Here is a 14,583-nt window from a genome sequence, read left to right on the forward strand (position 1 = left end):
CAAAGAACATTCATTTAGTTATGGATTAATTTCTCTGAACTCATAATTCACAACACTCATCATATTATAAACTGAGTTATTTCCATGGCTATTATTTATGGGATAGACATTTCTATTGCATATACTAAAGCTTTTCAGTCTCCAACCAGACCACTTACATGAGGTTGCAGTGTGGTCTCTGCAGTCTTGCCAAAATTTCTGTTATCTATGTTTACGTAATCTGATAGCAATCTTTATGAGCTATTTTTATGTTGTCTTCTGTAGGGATAAAAGGACTTTAAAATGACCTCATATAAATGTGTTTCTTTACATGAATACTGGCTATGAATACTCTCTATACCAATAAAACCTTTTTTCTTCTTACCAAGACAATCTTCAAATGTGCAAACATGTACCTTCTGAAATATAAAAACATAAGCTTTGTTTGATATAATCAGGGATGTGCTACAAAAGATGCCTGCTCTTGACAGGGAAGATATTTCAGGAGCTTCAGAAAACTGTAATGGCTTTCACAAACCTTCCTGTTAGTACTATTACTATAGCTCTAATTGTCTTTCCAGTTCCTTTACCTGCTTATAGGAAGGACTGAAAGGCAAAACTGGACTCTGATGGATGAACAACATATATATTATCATAAGACAACAGCTTAAAAATGACCTGACTGCATTCCCACTATTTGCCAGGACAGTGTGGAAGTCAAAACAGATGGTAAGAAATCTCAGACTCTCACAAAGGTAACAGTACTAAATTATCTAAATGCCTTCTTCAAACTCATCAAAGTGTATCTGGCTCATCAAATGACAAGCAAGTTTAACATACATCTGCACTGAGCAGGGCTGCAAATATCACTGCTGGCTTCCTGCCTCCAAGGCAAGAGAAGCATGTTGACACAGCAAAGACCAAAAAATGATGAAAAGAGGAGAAAAACAGATACACAAGGAAGTCGTTCTAGGAGACGTTTCTAGCTAAGGAAAGGGAAGTTTATGGGTGTTTAGGTCACAGTTGTGTCCCAACACATATGCTGGTCATCAGACTTCAACCTCACAGTGAGTGAATGTGAGTTTGCAATGTGAAATGGCTAGAGGTCAAAGCTAGATAACCTCAGATGAAGCAAAAACAGAACATCTTAAAGCTTTCTGGAAACTCTCCATTGCTGGCAGTGTTTTAATTAAAATTGGAAGATTTTTAAAAGACACACTCTCCTTCAAATAGAAATTAACTCTGGTGAGCCATATAATATCTGGTCAAAGATAGTTTGACTGGATGACCACAGTGTTTCCTTTTGGTCTGACAGACTATGTGTCTGCTGGCAACTGTATTTTGGAGAAACAGTTTCTTAGGAACACCCTGGAAAAAAGAAAACTGTTTAGAATTCAGAAAATCCGGGTTTATTATACAATCACAAAAATTTATTATAACAGCTACGAATGAAACAGTGGATTGAGTCTGATTTTGATAAACACACTTAAAAAAGAATTTTTTTTATTTGGATCCTTTACAAAAGCAAAGATAAATTGATATTTTGTCCTGTGTAGTCATTTAGAACTTCAGCATCACTGAAAGTGGCAGAGTTTACTCCCCTTCAAAAAAAAGGGAAAAAACAATGTCAAACAATAATCTAGGTCAAACACAGCTTATGTAGGCAACAGCCAACACATCAATGGGTACAACTGCTTTAAGTGGATTATACAGAAAGGATTTAGAATTAGTGTTTTATTTCACTAAAACGTTGCTTGCATTCATACAACTCTCTGTGTGACATGAAGAGAAATATAATTCAACATAAAATACATAGTACTTGCTGTGCATTTGCCATTTGCAGTTTTTATTCAACTGTTATCATTGTCCCTGTTTCACAGGTAGGGAGTCAGAAGCATGAAGGAGTGAAGTATGATGAAGGTTACACACATTTGAGCAGCACAGCTGTGAACAGGACGTAGCTGCTTGACACATCTCTGAGCTATTAAAACTTGCAGGTCACAGGATGCTGAGGATCTGCTAGAGAACAGATCAGCCAAGGAAAACAAGTGGTTTTCCAGTGACATTGACTTTTTTAAATGATCCTAAAATAAACGAGTTTGCTATGCACAAAGTGTTGGTTTGGGGGAGATTCTTTCCCTTTGTTTTGGGAAGGGATGTATTTCTGCCTCCTAGCCCCTGCCTTTAATTAGTGATGGCATTAATAATGCTGTATATGACAAATTATCTATGTGTATCATGACTTCTTGCTGTTCACTATTTGGAATAGCTGGGTGAGATAACAACTGCTAGCATTAAACATGATTGTCTTGCCTGTCAGAAGCAGTCAGACAGATGCATTAAAATGTTGATGCATTACGTCAGGAACATACATCGCTGCCAGAAAGTTTTTCAAATGCAAAGCGGTGTGGAAAGACCTTTAATCCATTTTTCTATTAATATCCTGCATTAAACCCAGTATGATCAGTATCAGATAAAGCTGGATCTCCTCAGGAAATGGTGTGTAGAGGCTGTTCTGTCACATTCCTAGACTGTCTGCTCTGAGATGCTCCTTTCCAAAATGTGTTTTCTTTCAATCTCTCTCTCTCTCTCTTTGCTGATATTCTGGCATTCAGCCCTGCAGGATCAGCTTCTTCCAGAATGGTGCATCTTTCCCTAATTCAAAACTAGGATCTTTATATTTCTTCCTCTTTTGACTCTTCCTGATATCCAGCAATTTTACTACCCAATAGCTATCACTCTGCCACTAGAAATGTAAAGTGAGTCTAATGACAGAAAAAACACATTTTTCTGTGGCCATTGCAGCCATCAGAGCTGCTGTCTTCCCTGGCAAGCTCTTAGAACACAGAATAGAAATAAAAACACTAGTTCTCCTTAATATTTTTTAACCATTTAGTAACTCTTATCATTTTTCACCTATAAACCCACTTTGCTGCTAAAATGCACAGGAGCATGTACTGCTTTACTGGAACTGTAAAGAAGCTCAAATGTTATTAACACCTACTAGCATCCATGGACTGAAGACTGTCAAGCAGTTTCCTCTGCTTTTATATGCTTATAACTGCTATGATATCTTATGTCATCTTTATGGCTTTAAATTTCCCACACACAGATTTACCTAAAGAGCTTTTAGCATCATTAAGGCTGAGCAAAGTCCTTTAGCAGTTCCTGGATTGTAAGAATGTAACACCCTTTTCCTTTTTAGGCTGCAAATTGACTTTCCCTTTTTTTTTTTTTTTTTTTTTTTAGCATAGCATTTGCATTTACAAAATAAAGCTGCACAAGTTTATGTGATCTGGCTGCACATAAGACTGTATGCCCCTCATTAATGGTCTCACTCTGAATGAGCATGAGCACTCCCAGCTTGCACGAGAAGAGCCAACCAGGTAGATGTGCCACTAAGCAAGAAAAGAACAGCCATGTGTTTAGAAATTCTGACAGAGAGATGCTCAGAAAATCTTATCTCAGAATAGAGAGATTTTAGAAAGCATTTAGCTAACTCAAGGTACACAAGATGAGCCCAATGACGGCTAATTAAGTTAGCTACACAGCATGCTGCGTATACCTTTCATGCTCTCAGCAAAATTGGCTGTGACTTCCACTAGTCCTTGCACAAATCAATTTCCAGCTGAAAACTCACATAGCATGCTGGACTGCATGCTACTCAAATAATTTCTCCAACATTTACCTCCACAGTTGTGATGCGGAAGTGCCTTCTCATGACACAATGGATGGACAGAGGATTTTTCCTCCTTGCTTTTGTTATTTCATTAACGTACAGTCAACTTTGGAATTAGGATATCCAGAAATGTTCAAATACCTACAGAATATAAGGCAGGACCCAACCAATTATTCACAAATTATACATATCCTAAGTAATTTTATTTTCTAAAGTCAAATGACAAATGCTAAAGTCAATGTTAAATTTGCAGTTAGCTCTAGTAAAACATTTTTCTGAATTTGTCTATTGCTGGGATTAGCACTGCAGCTCCAGGAAAGCTCTGTCTGCAGAAAAAAACTGTGACTATGAACAGGTCAGACTTCGTTTTTAAGATATCTAAATACATTTTTGTGTCGAGATTCCACTAGTGACAATGAAAGAAAACTGCACAAAAAATGCACAAAACTCCTTTCCGCAATTTGCCCTCAAATTCCAGAAATTGAAGAGGTATGTCACATTTTGAATCTTATATCTTATATTGAGAATGTCACACTGTACAGCACTTTCAGAGCAAAAGTATCCCCTGAAGAGTGTTTTCCTCTCCCTTATTCCTGAAGAACATTTCTATGTATTTTCGAAGATTCCTAAACAAATTTTCTGAAACAAGATCTAAACTACAGTCACCAATATTGCCACTGATGCTAACCTCTACTTGACATGTTTGCTAGAAAGAGAACGTATTTTAACTGCAGAACACGTGCTATGAAGCAAAAATCAAGGAGTTCTGTTGGCATGAGCCCCAGTTCACCAAGTGCAAAGAGGTAAAAGAACATGATTTCTCAAAAGAAAAATCCCCCATGTATTCAAAGAGCATTGAGCTAAAGTCCAGCTAATTTTTTTTTTTTTTTTTTTTAAGACTTATTCTGTTCAAGATACATGTTACTCTGCAAAATTCAGTTGTTTTGGTTTTGTTGGGGTTTTTTTTCCCTCTTGATAGAGGAAAAAAGACCTTGCAAAGACCCAGGCCGTTGCACATACGTAATCTTTTGCTTTTGCCTCTCCAAAATCAGAAGACTCCAAATACACCAAAACCAAGAGGCTGATGAAATCTGCCTCATTTTGAATATTCTTGTCTCAGAAGATTTTAGCTACTTCGCTGAGAGATGGCTGAGTCCTTGCCTGATTCTTCAGTCAGCCAACACCCTTCCCTCATTGACCATAAAGTACAGAGACAATACACACAGCTCTACCACAATCCCTATAAACTGCTGAGTGCTGGAACAGGATATTTGACAGCTGGTCTGACACTGGGTTTCTGTGATGTGATAACTTGACAAAAATCATGAGGCAATAAAGTTTTTCACAGCATACTACTGGAAAAAGTCTTGACCCAATTCCTTGCCATCCTGTGGTCTTTCAATTTCCCTGCCCATCTCATTACCAGCTTAAGAAAATCATGATATGAAAACAGCAAGAGAACACAATCGTGCTGAAAAATGTTTTTTTCATTCCTCAAACCATTTGCTACACTAATTAGGAAGTGAGTCAGTCAAAACCTCTCAACTAATCTCCAATTCTTGCCCAAAAGTTAACAGTGAGACTGGCATTGCCAAGGAGTTCTGTAAAATGACTTGGCAACCAGAAAATTGGAATGTTCTGAAATCCAGTATTCCTTCATAATGCACATGCAATTAGTGATATTGAGGGGACAAAAACCCTTTGAGGCAGGTGCTAACAACTGGGATAACCATGATGAAAGCGAAATGTAAGTGTAGGTAATCAAACACAGTAATTTATTTCAAGAAACACTTCCTTATTCCCCAACTATAGACATTTTTCTTTTCTAAAATTATATTACACTGAACTCCTACTAGACATTTTTCTGCTTTTAGTAGAAAACATCAAAAGGTGATTCCTTTTAGAAAGAAGCTTTAGTGATTAATTACTAATAGAAAAGTCAGCTATCTCATTAATATAGTAATAGAATTAGACACTAACACAGCTTTTATTCTTCACAAATAAACATCAGTCCTATTAGTTACAATTAACTTCATTAAAGATTCCTTCCTATCATAGACAAATGAAGAGAAATTACCATTATATGACAAAATTTGCTGACTGACGAACTGTTACCTCCTGGAACAGCAGCACGGGGTTTGGCCAGTACAGTACAAGGGGAAGGTCACATACATTCATGTGATACTGTCTGAACATGCTGTGGATTAAGCGTTCATTTTTAGATTACAGTCACTCAAGGTTCAGCTTTGAGTTGGTCTTATAATATCCACAGATCACACACTGTTTCATATACTAAAAAGAAACAGCAGATAGGTTGCTATTCCTCAGAACTATTGCGCTTCTCAAGTGTTTCAGGTATCGTGTTGGTGTAGACAAGGGAGAAAGCTGCTACAAAAACATGGTCCCAATTCCACTACATTATTGTTCTGCTCATCTGGCTTTCTCACTGCGGTTTTCATCTAGGTCTAGGTATATTGTGAACTGCAGTCTAGTCCATATTTAGTCACAAATGAAAATAAGTCTGATGCAGTCTCAGCATGGTAAAATTATTCTCGATTCCTGCTGAAGCAACACAAAATTTCCAGGAACTTTTGCTGATTGAGAATGTATTTTAAGCTAAAACTAACGTATTGGGCACCCCTGTAAGTACAGATTTCAAACACCATCAAGCAAACAAAGCCAATCAACAAACTTGTGGGAACTTTACAACAACACAACAAGCCGTTGCAACAACACTAATTACAGCAGAGTCTAATGCAGTTCTTTGTCAGTGAACAGCAGCTTTGTACCTCAAAAAGCCCTGAAAAGAGATCCAAACTGTAGGACTATTTGCTCATGTTTACATGAAACTTTTAATACTCGTGAAGCAGGTGCTAAAGGGAGACATTGCTATCCCCTTTCACAGACTGTGATTCAGTTCATGTTCTAACTCACCCAGCAACAGGCTCCTTGGAAATAGCAAGTCTGATTCTTGTTGTTAACTAAGCTAAAGATGGAACAATTGCTCATGTAAAAGCTTTCTGAGGCAATTAAGAAATGGTCCACAGTGGTAAATGTTGTACTACTTCATAACTAACTCAAACCTCCAGTCAAACTCTGAACATGGAAACAGTATGACAGTTCCTACTATTTTGCAACCGAGTAGTATTGATTCTCTGTCCTCTGAGTGCTTGTACAGATTGTGGCTACCCAGGCAGACATCAGTAACTCACCTGGTCCCAATGTTTAACTGTTGTGTTGTTCTTTTTGGCTAACAAAATCTTTCTGTTTACGAATGAGGTTTAACAAATTAACACTTACTATTGTCAAAATGAAACACAACCTTATCCAAAAAAAACGTTCTCATCCGAATTTCTCTCAGCATGATGCTGGCCTTTAAAAGCCCAGGGTTTTAGTACCATAATAACATTCTTTATTCCTGCTGAATTTCATGCCCCCTACATTAAATCCAAATTGTTCAAACCTTTATTTTCTCCTTACTCAATCTCATACTGCAATTGTGGGACATTTAAATTCATAATAATTGGAAAACACAATTTGATTATGATATTTTAGCATTGAAAACTTTAACCCTCATCTCTATTTGCAATGAACAGTCTGATCTAGAGTGATAGAAATTATTGTTTGCCAAAGGCATGCTCCAAAAGTCATGGCATACTCTTTGCCAAAGCAAGACCATCACCTTGTGGTGAAATGCATCTTTTCCCCTACTCCTTTGACAACTATATACCATATCAACCCAGGATATTATTTGGCAATATGAACTGCTGTAACTACATAGCAACATGATGAAATTGTACTTATAATGCTGCAATTCTGCTCCCCTTTGCTCTCTCATAAACATCCACAACGTTGTACTAGTAAGGACAGAATTCTGGCATTACTTTCTCTGAAGAAAGCCCAGATCATCTGGTGGTGTCTCATCAAAAGTATGCTTACAGCATTTTACATGCTGCTACCACCAGTTCCATTCAGCTTGTTATAGCAAAAATAAGAATCCCCTCCCTCCCCCTCCTACCATGGTACTACCATTTTTCTAACACCACATCATACAGATCTGCTCTGTGTGTGGTTAGGTCAGGCTAGGGAAGATGTAAATGTCTGGAGTCATGTTTCCTTAGGTATTCTGATTCTGGAGTAGAGGTGACAAAGTCTTGAGCAAAATCCTGCTCGAGCAGGGTATCTTGCTGAAATTTGGTATTTCTTATTTCAGTGGAAGGGAGACTGAAAATCTTTCAATTTCTTGAAGGTAAGTGAATCAGGAGTTCAAACCACGAATAAACTTACCTGAAATTAATTAAAATTTTAAAAAGATGAGATGTCATCGTAGCTGAAATTGATAAACAAACACTAATGCTGCAAATGTTTTCCCTGTTAGTAAATGTGACACTGTAGAGGAACATGTATTATTAATTTTACATTTTTGAGCACTGCTGCGGGCCACATGTCTTTTTCAGATTTCCACTCTTATGCAAAGCACTGGGGACCTCATAAGCAAAATGGAACAAACTGTAGTTTGTGTGTACATCAATTTCAATATATATTATCAATATTAAAGATCCATTTTATTACTTTAAGAACTGTGTTCTTCTAGGATTATTGCTTTGCCATTTATGCTGCTTGGTTCTGTGGGATATTTTTCACCATATGAGTCACAAATTTCATTATCACAGCCCTTGACTACAAACTCTTCATCTCATGTAACAGTGCAGTATAAAATGACAGCTTTCTCATTTATACTGTCCATTTAATGTCTATGTATTATTGTCATGTGTAGGCACTTCAACACTGATATTTCACTGGAACTGCAATCTCTTCAGTTATAGAAAAACTCTACCCGATTTTCCCTATGCTTTGTATTGATGTAAAGTCTGACTTACAGACTGAGGTTGCAATCATTCTTCACAGATTTTTCTACTTTGTGACCTTTCATTTCACACTGCAGCAAACTTGGAAGTGCACCACAGCTCTTTATTCCCACCCCTGGAAATACTGTAATAGTCTGATTTCAACAGAGGGCCTACTTAATAGTTGAATTAGAGCTTCATGATATCTTCCACCTCTTCCAGAAGAAAAAAATCAAAGATCTTCAAAGCAATTCATTAACTGAAATCCACAATAGCAAGATTTTACGTTACCTATATAGCTTTCCCTGTGCATTCACACAGTGAAATCAAACACTATCCACACAAGTAGTTTAGGAATACCAGATTTCATAATGATTCTTCCATTATAAGCAGGTTATTTACATAACGAATTACCACTCAATACAAATTACATGATTTAAAATTTCATAAAGAGGCAAATCAGTGATGCATATCTGAAGCAAGCCCAGAATAAGTTAGTTGTGTGTGCATGTCACAGAGAGTGGATTTTTAAGCATTAAGTAAACTAACATGAAACAATCTGGAAAGTAAATAAATCTCAGGGTTCCTCTGTTCACAAATACACATGCCATCTAATTTGCTGCAAATACTGGCATTAGATACAGTCACACTCATAAATATAATAGATATAGTACTGGACCTTTAAAATTCTCAAAGCCATTCAATGTGGTTATTTAAATGAAACCTTCTTATAAAAAAAGAGGTCCAGCTTACATAATACAATTAAATTTCTTGTCTGCTTTAATGATCATTAAATGTTACACACTCTGAGGACAAACTGGCCTTTATTCTATAAATATTTGTCCATATATTGACATGTCTGCAGCCACATAAGAATCCCCAAGCTCAGGTTCAGCAGAGTAGTCACAAAGTCAATCACAAACACTTTTGACGGATCTAGATACTAGACTGTCAGTTTCTCTTTGGGTATAGAATTATTAACAGGGTTGAGTACACCGCACAACCCCCACCAGAGCTTCTAAATATTAAGGGGGTATTTAACAATGATTCACAAATTCTGCACCAGCAGCAGCACAGACTGGAGACAAGACCTAAGTGGTGTAACATGGAAAGCGCTGGAAAATAAATGATAGCCCTGATTTTCTGCTGCGTTCTGCCCTAGAGTCTTTCACAGTTCTGGCCAAAGTAGTCTGGGCTGGGTGCCAGAGGTGCAGGAGGGGTGTCTGGAAGATGGGTGTAAAGTACATGCATGTGAACTGGTGCATTTGTGTGTAAATCACTACCTCTGTGCATTCCAGAAAACGTGTAGACTGATATGGATTGAACACTTCCCCTTCCTTTTGCAGTACCAGCTGATCTAAGTGCAGTGCTTGTGGTTAGAATGGGGGTCTTTGCACTTGTGGGAACAGAGATTTGGGCCCTCATCATTTAATCCCCAAAATGTATTGCTCAGCAGAGCTGCTCATGGTCTTAAAAGGTTAAGCAGTTCAGCCCTATCAACACAGGGGCAAACATGCTTTGCGGGCCTTCCCCTAGCCTTGTCCTATCCTCAAGAGGAACTTCAGCCCTAAATACAGCTTTCCCGACTGCGATGCTCAGCTTCTATACCGTGCATCTACAGTATTCGAACTGTCTTTTACTGACAACTCTTACTTCTCATAAAATATTTTTCAAGTATAACCTGTCAAATCCTTCACAGACAGCAGTCATCATCCAAGGACTTAAAAAAAACTTGACTCAGTTATCATCACTGAAAAACACCAGGGACCTGGGGGCTTGCTGGCGAAACCGGGTTGCATAAACAGCATAAAAAAGCTAATGTGACCTTCTCCAAACATCCTTTCTAAAAGAAAATGAGAAGCAATCCAATCCAACAGTCAGTGATAAAGCTCCTAACCACTGAAATTAAAGGATTAAAACAAAAGTGTGTCTTGAGTACAGATACAATATTATATTTAACTACAAATCAGTAATTAAATTATGTTGACAGTATAGTATATACTCCAAAGATATGATACCATTTTTCAAACAGTTCTTAAAATGATGATTGACAGGAACTATCAAAACGACCACAGAAAGAAGCATTCTAATTGTAATCCCTCTTACATTAATTCCAGAGGAAGACCAGAAAATGGCAAGAGAAACTTTCTTCTGAACATTGTACCATCCCACACAGCTCACCTTCATTCTGAAAGCTGGTTGATTTACAGGAGATCTGCAGACATGAGTGTTACACATGCGGTTTTGCAGAGAAGCACAGCACAGAGATTACTGCATTAACACAGTTCCTGTACTCCTCCATGAATAATTCTGGACCTTATGTTTCAAGAATACCACAAACTGAATAGCATGGTACTGGTCTTTGCTTTGTTTTAATGACACGCAGAACTCTAGTGAATAGATAGTGTGTCAGTTCTTGTAATGCTATATGCATTCAGGTGAATGTCCTCTGGTACAATATTTCATATAAAAAATGCAAAGGCTTTTGCGTCAGACACATACATGGATTTTCTTACCTTTGGTTCCATTGAAATGAAGCTGTGGGTACCTCTACTTGAGAGAACTGACCTTTTAATTGTTTTACTATGGTAGAAGTGGTAGTAGTCTTTCAGGGTTCCAATCTGTAAGGGGAGAAAAGAAAAAAACAGAGGGAGATTTAATTTATGAAAACCACTTTTCTGCTTTTCATTTCTCAAAGTCTATAAATTATGTAATTTCCTGTGTGCTGAAATGTTACTTGAACCCACCGATCATCTTTCAAAAGAAGGACATATGATATGAAATGGATGGAGTGTCCTTGAGGCAGTAACTGCATAACCAAAGATTATAATTGAGCTGCTTAGTCTGTCTGTATCTACCTTTTTAATGTTTAATTTATATGCAGTACTTTAAGTAATTCTATATCAATCTATATCCAAACTGTCTTCAAATGGCAAGTATAAAAATCATCAAATGGCTATATGGTTATTAAAAAGCATTCCATCTAGTTTGCTTAAGGAAATGTACTGTAAAATGCACTAGATTTGGTTATTTATATAATTAAATTATAAAAAGGATGTTCACAGCATCAGACTATACAACAGGAATAGACTTCGCTTTCTGCCAAATGTGGGCAAGAAAGAAGTAGAAGAAAGAAAAATGGAAATGGTAACTTCATAGCGTAATATCTAAGTCAAAGTACAGAATCAATTCATGCAAAATTGAAAAATTCACAACAGCACAATAAAAATACTCCTTGTTCATCCTATCAGTAAACAGTAGAAATGTAAATATTCAACTCAGACAGCCTTCACAATTTGACAAAGAAATTTTAATTTCCTGAGTCACTAATACCTAAACATTCATAACCTGAAACTTCAGTTTCACAAACCTCTAAGGAAACATTCAGCCTCCTTGTCTTTAGGGAGAATTTCTCTCCACTCTACTTGAAATCTGACTTTATTTTGCACTGATGTGCTAGTTTTGTCTGGGATTAAGAGTTAACTTTCTTCATAGTAGCTGGTATGGACTATGTTTTGGATTTGTGCTGCAGTGTTGATAACACAGGGATGTTTTAGTTATTGCTGAGCAGTGCTTACACAGGCCTTTTCTGCTCCTCACCAGGGAGGAGGCTGAGGGTGCAGGAGAAATCGGGACGAGACACACCCAGGACAGCTGACCCCAACTGACCAGAGGGATATCCTACACCATATGGCATCATGCTCAGCATGTAAAGCTGAGGAAAGAAGAAAGGGGAGGATATTTGGAGTGACGGTGTTTGTCTTCCCAAGTAGCTGTTACATGTGATGCAGCCCCACTTTCCTGGAGACGGCTGAACACCTGTCTGACCATGGGAAGTGGTGAATGAACTCCTTGGTTTGCTTTGCTTGTTTGCACAGTTTTGCTTTCCCTATTAAACTGTCTCTATCTCAACTCACGAGTTTCCTCACTTTTACCCTTTTGGTTCACTCCCCCATCCTATTGCGAGGGATGTGACCAAGTGGCTCTTTAGTTGCTAACTGGGGTTAAACCATGACAACTACAAATTTTGTAAGATATACAGTAATACAGTTAAAAGTTCCTTAACAGTGAGCAAAAAAGAGATAATTAAGCTTACTGCTATTTCAAGTCAAAACTCAAAGTAACCTCAGGAAACAGGCCTGGTTTTGCAAATAATTTCAATGACATCACCAGAAAGGATGGATCAACACTCAAAAACTCTAATCTTTTAAAACCCTGCAGTATTCTAAAATATTTATCCCAGTCTATGCAGTTGATCCATCAGTATCTTCACTTCAGGAAGAATTACTTGTCTTTATTTTAAGTCAAATACCAAAACATTCAGTTAAATGAGTTGGTTTATTATAAATTAAACAGGATTTGATTTGACGAAGATTAATTAAAGTATATTAGTACTGCCATAATAATTTTCATGCTGCCTTCTCTTTGAAAGACAACTCCAGCTGAAGTGGTGCAACTCTGTACTATGGATGACCCCGTTCTCACATCTCCACATGCATGCTCATGAAGAAACCATAAACACATATGGCAAATCTTCGGACACCTCAAATAGCTGCAGGACCTTGAGCCTTCTGGGGAGTCCCTACTGTCCGGAAGCTAACCAGTGTTATAGCAACCCACCAAAAGTGCATGAGGAAAGACCCAGCAAACAACAGACAGTTAGTCTAACCTCAGTTCCTGGAAAAATTATGAAGCTCATAATGGGTACTACTGAAATTCATTTAAAGAATAATACAATCATCAGGCACAGACAACATGGGTTCACAAAGGAAAACTCCTGTTTAACTAATTTGACACCCTTCTATGATAAAGTCACTTGCCAAATCAATGAAGGGCAGGCAATGGATGCAGTTTTTTGGATTTTAGTGAGGCTTTGATATTGTCCCTCACAGAATCCTTCTGGACAAATTGTCCAGCTGTGGGATGAGCAGGTTCACAGTGTGTTGGCTGAAGAACTGGATGAACGACAAGGCTCAAAGGTTTGTAGTGAATAGGGCTACATCTGCCTTTCAACTGGTCACCAGCAGTGCTCCTCAGGGTTCAATTCTAGGCCCAGTTTTGTTCGATATATTTGTCAGTGATCTGGAGGCTTGAGTCTGATGTACCATTAGTAAGTTTGCTGATGATACTAAACTGGGAGGTGCTACTGACCCTCTTGAGGGACAAGAGGCTTTGCAGAGGGATCTGAATAGACTGGAGCACTGGACAGTGACTAACAAGATGAAATAGAACAAATCAAAATGCTGTATTTTGCACCTAGGACAAAGTAACACCAGAGACAAGTATAAACTGGCAGAGGAGAGGCTGGAGGGCAGCCCTGCAGAAAGGCCTCTGGGGGTGCTGGTTGACACTGAGCAAACCGTGAGTCAGTGGTGTGCCCTGGCAGCCAAGACAGCAAACTGCACCCTGGGGTGCATCAAACACAGCAGAACGAGCTGGTCAAAGGAGACGATTACCTGCTGTATTCAGCATTGTGCGGCCTCACCTTGAGCCCTGTGTGCAGCTCTGGGCCCACAGTTTAAGAAGGATGTGAAGGTTCTTGAATGCACGCAGAGGAAGGCATCAAAGCTGATGGAAGGGCTGCAAGGCGCATCCTGTGAGGAGCAGCCAAGGGCTCCGGCCTTGTCTGGTTTGGAGAAAAGGAGGCTGAGGGATGATCTCATTGCTCCCTACGGCTTCCTGAGGAGGGGAAGTGGAGAGGGGGGTGCTCAACTCTTCTCCCTGCGATCCAGCAACAGGATGTGTGGAAATGGCTCAGAGCTGCACCTCAGGAGATTTAGACTGGACACTGGGAAACATTTCCTCACTGAGAGGGAGGTCAAACACTGGAGCAGGCTTCCTACAGAGGTGGTTGATGCCTCAAGCCTGTCAGTTTTTAAGAGGCATTTCGACAATGCCCTCAGTAACAGGCTTTAACTTTTGTCAGCCCTGGTGTGGTCAAGCAGTTGGACTAGATCTTGTAGGTCCCTTCCAACTGAAATAGCCCATTCTAGTTTATTGCATCACTTTTGTCTACATTCACTAGAGTTTATTCTCAATTTAACAGCCTGTAGCATATCGAATGTCCCTTAGCATCAG

General features: G+C 38.5%; 1 protein-coding gene across 1 annotated transcript in view; it reads right to left on the reverse strand.

Moving 5' to 3' along the window:
* PCSK5 (proprotein convertase subtilisin/kexin type 5) overlaps positions 1-14,583 on the reverse strand; it is a gene marked incomplete at its 5' end in the record, with an annotated part of 204,094 nt that overhangs the window by 162,610 nt on the left and 26,901 nt on the right. The window contains one exon of the mRNA XM_080638774.1: positions 11,022-11,126. Coding sequence (XP_080494900.1) covers positions 11,022-11,126 — 105 coding nt within the window. The remainder of the gene's footprint in view (positions 1-11,021; positions 11,127-14,583) is intronic.

Source organism: Psittacula echo (assembly GCF_963264785.1).
Source record: "Psittacula echo genome assembly, chromosome: Z".
In the NCBI taxonomy this organism is placed as follows: domain Eukaryota; kingdom Metazoa; phylum Chordata; class Aves; order Psittaciformes; family Psittacidae; genus Psittacula; species Psittacula echo.